The 9,352-nt window shown below is 37.8% G+C and overlaps 1 protein-coding gene across 1 annotated transcript; it reads left to right on the forward strand.

The window, feature by feature from the left end:
- The first annotated feature begins 413 nt into the window (after window positions 1–413).
- Window positions 414–1,163, forward strand: LOC132624271 (uncharacterized). Its single transcript, XM_060339076.1, has one exon. It carries the CDS (start codon window positions 414–416, stop codon window positions 1,161–1,163), a length of 750 nt encoding a protein of 249 aa, XP_060195059.1.
- Window positions 1,164–9,352: the final 8,189 nt, after the last annotated feature.

Below are 9,352 nucleotides of genomic sequence, written 5' to 3' on the forward strand. Positions count from 1 at the left end.
GGGTTTGCTGATGACCTCCTCTTATTCTACAGAGGAGACATACAATTTGTTCAGCTACTATTTGATCAGTTTACAACATTTTCTGCAGCATCTAGTTTGATAGCAAATAGAAGCAAAAGGATTTTGAAGGGGTCAGCCAAGTAGTCCAGGACCAAATTTTAGAATACACTAGGTTAACAAAAGGGGAGATGCCCTTTAGGTACCTGGGAGTACTTATTAGCAAAAAAGGACTATCTATTGCTCAATGTGAACCTCTATTGGAGAGAATGCTAGGCAAAATTTCATCCTGGACAGCAAAATTTGTGTCCTATGCTGGTAGGGCTCAGTTGATAAAAAGTGTATTATTCTCAATGCAAACTTACTAGTCTCAAATATTCATCCTCCCTAAGAAGATAACTAGGCTGATTGATTAAATGTGCAAGAGATTCCTCTGGACAGGCAAAGCTGAACTTACAAGGAAATCATTAGTAGCTTGGAGCAGACTATGCCATCCTCAGTCAGCAGGTGGTTTGAATTTCATTGACATATTCCTTTGGAATAAATCTGATGTTTGCAAACTACTATGGAATATGTGTATGAAGAAAGACAAACTTTGGGCAAAGTGGATTCATGCATACTATGGGAAAGGTAGAAGTGTTTGGGAGATTGAACCAAAACAAGCATCATGGGTAGTGCAGAAGATATTCAAGGCAAAAAAAAAATATTTTGATGAAGCTGGGTTCTCCAGGATTGAGCTACAAGTTGTACAACAACCATCCATCAAAAGTATCTACCAAAGATTACAAGGGCAATTTGACAAAGTCAGCTGGAAGGGTATAATCTGTGGTAAGCAAGGCTCTCCAAAATGGATTTTCATACTGAGATTAGCTGCACTGGAGAGGTTGTACACATGTGATAGATTAATTAAATGGGGCATGGATAATATTGATGAACAATGCCAGCTATGCAGAGGGGCACCAAAGACACTAAACCATGTATTCTTTACGTGTCCTTTCTCAGGATCCATTTGGTTGAGATTGTTACAATGGCTTCATATTAACGGAACCAACATGGGGTGGGATGATGAATTGAAATTGGCTGAAACATGGTGCAAGGGAAGAAGTAGCAGGGCTAAGGTGTACGAGATTGTGCTTGCAGCAACTGTGTATTATGTATGGAAGTAGAGGAACAACGGGTTATTCCAGAAGAGGTCCAGGAGTATTGATGGTGTGTTAAACCAAATTGCTCAGGAGATATTCTATAGAGCAAACATGAATCCAAAAGATATTCTATAGAGCAAACATGAATCCAAAAAACAGCCACAATCTCCAAATGCTGAATTGTTATCCCTAGTCTGTTACTATAGGTGGAAAGTTGTGGGAAGGTGTTCACCGGAACTAGGGCCTGTCCTATTCTAGTACAAATTTGACTGAGCTATAACTGAACCACTTTGGTAAATAAAATAACTTTAATTACAAAAAAAAAAAAAAAAATTGTACAACTATAAAAATTTCTCATTAATATAAAATGTATCCTTTTTTCAACGGAAAAATTAAAAACGACATACAAAATATTAATGTGGTTTAATTGAGTTAAGGACCTTTTTACATTAAAGGGGGACAACTCATTTACATACCATTTATTCTGTGCTGTCATGCGTTCCAAGTTTTCTTTAGAAATACCTAAGATTGACTAAAGGGATAAAGTGAAGGATTTACCAAATAAAAATGCTATCTGTTTTAACTTATTTTAGCTTACGTATAATAAATACAAAATCATTTACTCCCAAATGGTGGTATTTGACTAAATATATTAACATATTTAAATTTAACAGTGAAAATTATGGTCGCAATGCAGTATCTCTAGGACTCGTGACTGATCTTGACAACTTTGACTCAAATGTGCATCATCATTCACCAAGTAGCGTTCGATCAGCGATGGTTACGTTAGTTTATAAAAAAAAAATTAAAAAATAAAAAATAAAAAAAAACTATCGCCAATGGTAGTTGGTGAATGGTGATGAACATTTGAGTCAAAGTTGTCAAGAGTTCATCTACATGTCCTAGAGCTTCTACATAATGATCACAATGCTCGCTCTTAAATTTAAGCAATATATATCAATAATAAATTATCTTCCCTTTTTTCTTACAGTTTGTACAATTTAACAAGAAGATATTTATATCATTCATACTAACATGCCGAAATATTTAGAGTTGTCTGCTACCATCACTGGAAAAAACAATCCGATGAAATTCATGAGACGTTGGAGTGTCGAAAATGTTTCTTCTGGAATCAAAATTTCATATTTTTTTTTGCAGTGATATACTCCATTTTTCTTGATTTTTAAAACTAGTTTTTTGGCACGTACGTTGCACGTGAATGCAATATTATGTATTATGTGATATTGTAAAATATTATTAATATATACTCTTAAAATATAATTTTGAGTAAAATAATCTGCTTTTAGATGTGGGTGCATATATATATAACCTATGTTCTTAATAATTCTCTTCTTTAACCACACCCTGGACATGGCCAACATTTAATCCTTTATCATTTGGACATTTTAACGGCCGCTCAATACCTATGAATTTACATAGATTTTTACGCCAATCTTTTTGGTGATGTGTGTAAACAAATAAAAGCTATAGTCCAACCGAATTTTAAGGGTATGATTTTTTTTTTTTTTGGGGGGGGGGTGGGGGGGGGGGGGGGATGTTTATTCAAGTGGGAGGAAAAATAAATCGGCAAAGGGCCATATATACCCCTGTACTATCCTGAACTAGTTGTGTGTATCCCCCATTTGCTTTTTCGAAGAGATATACCCTCGTTTTGGTCATCTCAACGGCTCCAACCACTTTTGTTTTTATTTAATTAAAATGGTGACCCATCCAATTAATTTAATTTTAATTTTATTTTCTTTTTTTATCTAATATCCAGTATTTGATCCATACCTGTATCCAAAATTCAAATCTTTTCTTCCAAAACCAACGAAACATCTTTTTTCCCATACCTTCTTTCTTGTCCCAACCCAAAAACCGACAAACCCATCTCAATTTCATTCAAATCCAAACATAAAATCAGAAGAAAAAAATCATTTTCCTCATTTATAGCCCTTATTCTTTCTATTTTCCTTGTTGTCTTATATTCTTCGGCTTTGCCACCTCTTGTGCCTCTCCATCTCTTGAATACGAAATGGTGGCTGTCACGACCCATTTTGCTTAGGTCGTGCGGGCACTTACCTTTCCACCTCGAAAAGTGAACCCTCAACCCAACAATGAACAATTACACGAAAGAATGAATTTAAACAGCGGAATAGTACAAATACGTAAGTCTTACGATATATCTATATATAAGTGGTAGAAAGTGTGGAAGACAATAAACACCCCCAGGGTCTAGTCTGAATAATACAAGAGCAACTAAGGAGAATAATACAATCTGGAATACTAATACATAAATGTCTATGTCTCTGAAATAAAAGTAGGACATATGGTAGGAAAGTCTTTAAGGTCAGCGGACGCCATGCTCACCCTGGAAACTCGAGAGGAAGCTGAAGCGTCGATCAGCCACGGGTCACAGAAGTGGATCCGACTTGGTACTCTACATTCATAAAAGAATGCAGCAAGTGTAGGTCAATACAAACAACAGTACTGGTAGGCATCATCGGCCGACTAAGCATAGTTAACACAATTCAGATAATAAAGTCAATAAGCAAATAAACCAACCAAGCATAAGACAATATAATCACAACCGAGTATCCGTCATCGCCTATGTAAAGCATCTAAACCCAAACATGTCAAGTCTGAATATATCCGATCCAATCCAATCACCAAGCATCTCAATCAAGTCATAATATAATTCAGTGCAATAATGGTATGAATGCAATGCCATGCAAATGAGGTGTACACATGTACTCCGGACGAAAATATTGATGTCTCGGTAGCACAACCCAGTGAGACTCGCGAAGTCTAAGTGTCACCCGTCCCGGATCTTTACCCAACAGACAGACGGGACCCCAGATCTTTGCCCACGGGGGGTTCTCACCGGCACCACCCTAGGGGACCCGCGGAGTCCAAGCACTAACAACGATTCTGGAAATATCATCGAAATCAGCCATGCAACAACGATGCCAGAATAGATCATCGGCCATCTCGCAATTAGTCAAGTAAAGAGTCCAGCAAATATCAGTTTCATACAATCAACGATTCCGGAATTGATGTTCAGACATCGGCCTTCTCACAATCACACAAGTAAAATAGTTTATCAAATATCAGTTTCATACAATCAACGATTCTGAAATTGATCATCAGACATCGGCCTTTTCATAATCACTCAAGTAAAAGAGTTTATCAAAAGATCAGCTTACTCACTCAATGATACCGGATCATCACCGGTGTCACACCCTCGTCTTGATAGGGCATGATGGGCACCCGACTCTCATCAGAGTCGAGCGAACCCTTAAACGTACGCTTTACCAAAACCTGTCATTTCAAAAACTTTTAAAACATGGAACTTTTCCAAATAGAGTTATGAAAACTTACAATCAATTACGTACTTTAAACCAACTGAAATCATCTGAAAATACATACTCTTTTAACATCTACAAATGATTCGCACTTCTCGACGCCCTATCCACAGGACACTGTCTGCAAAGTCTCTAACATATACAAAATACCATGACATAAGTACTTTGACCCGGCAACACTCCGAACTAAGATGGAGCTCGCCAATCCCACTGGACCACCTTCTAGCAAAGTCTTCTACTCACCTGGGTGCACCTGCGTGGCATGAAACGCAGCCCCCGAAGAAAGGGGGTCAGTACGGAATATGTACTGAATATGTAAAGCATTACTGAATCATAGCACAAGGAAGGTGCAGCAGTAAACAGGTTTCGAAATCAAACTGTAAGTAACCTGAAACAGCATTCTGAACTAAGTCCTGTGGCCTTTACCCAAATTCTAGCATGCACAATATAATTACCGCATACGCAAATTCTAGAATACACAATATAAATTTGGTATCACAATAGTCCCTTCGGACGGCCGCTTCCGGCATAGTAATGATGATGGCCCCTTCGGGCATGCCGCTTCCGGCATAATAATAATGATGATGGCCCTTTCGGGCATGCCGGTTCCGATATAATAATAATGATGGCCCCTTCAGGCATGTCGCTTCTGACATAATAATAATGATGGCCCCTTCGGGCATGCCGGTCCCGACATAATAATAAGGATGGCCCCTTCGGGCATGCCGCTTCCGACATAATAATAATGATGGCCCCTTCGGGCATGCCGGTCCCGACATAATAATAAGGATGGACCCTTCGGGCATGCCGCTTCCGGCATAATAATAATGATGGTGTCAACACAACTTAATCCATGAACATCAACACAAAGAAATGATGCTATGGAGTGTAAACATAAATCGTAAATGAAACAAAATAGTAAAATCTCGCACCCCTTTCGGAGTGGTTTTAAAAATCTAAATAGTAAAATCTCGCACCCCCTTCGGAGTGGTTTTGAAAGTCTACCTTTATGTTTCCTTTAGTATAAAACTGATTTTTCTCGAAATTATTAGTGAAACCATATGCACAACTCAATTGGCATAACATAAACTGAGGCCATATGTTATATAGCACGCTCAGACATAAGCTGAGGTCATAGCACACTCAGAGATAAGCTGAGGCCATAGCACACCCGGACTTAAGCCGAGGCCATATGTTATATAGCATGCTCAGTCGCGTCATGAAATCATCTAGAAAAAAAACACCATTATGGACGTCATGTATGAAATCAAACCCTTTTCATTTGTCTCCTTTGAGACTCACAAATTTAAAATGTAAAATGCATAGGTAAAAGAAGGACCTTATGAATGTCCCCTTTGGGATTTAGACAGCATTATGAAGTCGCACAACTTGAGAATGTCCCTTCGGGCTTAAGAGGTCAAAGAACTTAGGATATCCTACATCTAGGAATGGATTCATTATGGATATCGTTACTGTTACATCCCGTATTTTGCACGTTCGGATAAATTGAGGTAATCAAGACAAGTTAGGGATAATGTTACAATTTTATCTTGTCTAATATATAAGTTGTTCATGAAAATATTGACGCGGAAAAATCGAGGAAGGCTAAGGGAAAAATTGGAAATTTGGGGAATAAGTTTCATAAATTGCAATTTATCTTGAAGTAAAAGTGGGCTTGGAATAAAAAGAAGAAGAAAAGATTTTGGGCTTAGAAGAGGCCTAGGGGTGGCCGGCCATATGGCAAAAATGGCCCAAGGCCCATAAAAATTTTAATTCATGAAATAAATAAAGAGGGTCCATGAGTTAATTCATTTTACTCCTTGGAATGTTCAAGAAAATAGAAGAAGAAAAAGAAGCCAACAACAACTAGGGCCATTCGGCCATGAGAGATGAAGCAAGAACCTTGAGGAAAAAATTGTTCAAAAATTATTTCCTACTAATTGGAAGGTCCTTAGCAAGATGAAGTAGTTATTGGAGCAAGAAAAACACATATTCATACAAGTTGTAAATTCTAGTCAAGTGGAGAATCAAGGAAGAAAAGGTAAGCTTCAATTCTTTTTTATATGTTGTGAAGGGGTCATTTATATTGTTGTGTGTAGAAAAGGATAGAATTCATGGAAATATGGAAGTTTGCATAATGGGTGTGTATGTGTGTATATGGCCGTGTGTGTGTATTGTGGTATAGGTAAGATGAGTTGAATTTTATGTAGTATTCTAGTTGTGGTTATTGTGGACTTCATATTGGAAATGAAAGTTGAATGAATTTGGTTGAAGTTGGAGATATGGAGTAGGGCCGTGTGGTGTAGGATGATGAGATGAAAATGAATTAATTTTGTTTAATATGCTAGTTGTGTTGTTGTGACCCTTACAATGTAAATGAAGGTTAAATGGTTTAAGTTGGCATTGAAATTGATTGTAGGAAATTATGTCACTTTAGATGATCTTATGATATTATGGAAATGAAGTTGTCAAAGTGTGGATTGTTGTTGTTGATTATGAATTTGAAAGTAGAAGATGCGTCGTGGTAGTTTTGTTGCATATGTAGGAATTTCGGGTGGAATATGAAATTGGTGGAATCGTTTGAATATTGTATAGATTGCCTGGAATGTTCTTTACCTACGTTTCAATGATCTTGAATTAGTACATGAATATGAAAATGTTGATATTGATTTGGAAGTGCGTAGTTGGATTGAAAGTTAATGTACTATGTAGAAAAGAAGACTACTTATGCTAGAATGCGTTTTGAATTGGTTATGGATATTGTTGGTATTGTTGTTGGTATTGTTGTTGATGTTTTGGCCGAGTTAGATTCTCGGGGATGTTGAAATTATAGGGGAGATGCTGCCCAAATTTCCGTAGATAAGTGTTACTTGAAGTTGAATGCTTAAATGCCTATATGTTAATGTTTGACACTTGTGACCAATTGTAGATTTTGGGAAGTTCGGAACTTGAGTTTGGAGAAGCGTAAGGAGTGAATAAGGTATGTAAAGCCCTACCTTTTCTTTCTTTGGCATGTCTTAGTCATAATAGGTTATGACACGGGTCTCGGGGGAAACTCTATTCCTAGAAATCCGAGCTTAAATTTGGCCCTTAAACATTCAATGTAATTGAATTATGAACCTATGTTTTGTTGGGAAAATATGTTTGAACATTTTTACTTCTAAAAGAGTCTTGCGCCATAAAACGTCTGTAACTTTCACAAATAAATTCGGAATGCCCCAAGTCCTTTTTACAAACAAATCCATAAAGTCCAAGGTTCGTAATTTGTGTACGCCACCTCGGCCTGACCTGAGGTGGGCCCACTGTTCCCCAACCCTTTCCATATTGTTCTATTAGACTTATTTTCAAGCGACATTCAAAGGAAACTTTTGACTATTTTCCCGATTGTTATCAAAAATTGTTTTAACTACTCTATGAAGACCTATGATATATTTTGACATGTACAAACGAACTCAGAAGTTTTGTCTTGACATAATCCGTCATATCATCCGAAAGGTATGTATTATGACTACCGTTTGATGTCTTTCCTAAAAGACCTGTCGTTCGGATTATTCCGCCGAGTCCTTGTAAATATTTTATGATGCATAAGTTTCTCACTACTCTACTCGTGGATGCCTCAATGTTTCCTTCACTGAGCCCGGGCCAGGATATGTTATCACGCGTATTCCACTGCATTGTTCGCCGTGCCTCGATGTGAGGGGGCAGGTATACATGTACATGGGTTGTGGAGTATGTTGTGCCATGTACACACATTCTGATATATGATGATATGATATGATATGGCCATTTGATATGTTTGATATGTGCACATTCTGATATGATATGATATGTTACGGAGTTATTCCCTACTCTGGAGTATGCTGTATTGTGGCGCCAGTGACGGGGTGGCGACCACGTTCTGTTCACCGTGTCCCATAATGGGGCCGGATATGGCATATGTTCTGACATGCATTACCTATGTTTTATGAGTAAGCATTTTTGATACTCCGGTTACTATACTTATTTTCGGTATCCTCTATTCAGATTATGATTCTGTTTATTGCACCTTATGCTTTATATGCTCAGTACATATTCCGTACTGACCCCCTTTTCTTCGGGGGCTGCGTTTCATGCCGCGCAGGTACACCCAGATGATATGGAGTTATTAAAGAGGATGTTCCAGCAGAGTTGGCAAGCTCCATTTGTTCCTGGGGTGCCACTGAGTCAGAGTTTGTATGTGTGCTTCCTCTGGATTGATGTTAGAAACTTTGCAGACAGAGTCGTAGATATAGTATGTCAGTTGTGTATGCGGCTTCATCAGCCGATATGTCATTCTGTATTATGTGTTAAATTCTGTATGATCATAGATTCTGTTTGATTTGGAAAGCATCAGACAAGAATATTTTGAGAGTTCATTGTGTATTTTATTTTTATTTGATTTAAAAAGTCTATTAGGATTATGTGTGTCCTAAAGGTCTGTGGGTTCGCTCGGCTTCGGATGTGGGACCGGGTGCCCATCACACCCTAGCGGAATTAGGGTGTGACAGTTACGCTACGTTTCCAAAACAATCCGAGTTAGCATATGAAGGTTAGGAACGTTATTCATTATAGAAACCTCTACGAACGTTTTAAAGCAATCCGAGACTGTCTACGAAAGTTAGGGACATTAACACTTATAGAACTCTTTTAAAAAAACAAGAATCTCTTTATGCTTTGCTCGTTATTCAATCATATGATAATCTCGACTATACTAAGCATACTCACATCAAGAAGTGAATAAGAATCATTAACAAGCTCGGAATCAAGAATAGAGTTACCCCAAGATACGTGTCATAACTTACTTAGCTCTAGGACATGCCAAAAGAAAGA

This window comes from Lycium barbarum, chromosome 12 (genome assembly GCF_019175385.1).
Source record: "Lycium barbarum isolate Lr01 chromosome 12, ASM1917538v2, whole genome shotgun sequence".
Lineage (NCBI taxonomy): Eukaryota > Viridiplantae > Streptophyta > Magnoliopsida > Solanales > Solanaceae > Lycium > Lycium barbarum.

Coding starts and splice junctions, on each gene's coding strand:
- LOC132624271 (XM_060339076.1), top strand. CDS start 414: ATGTGCAAGAGATTCCTCTGGACAGGCAAAGCTGAACTTACAAGGAAA.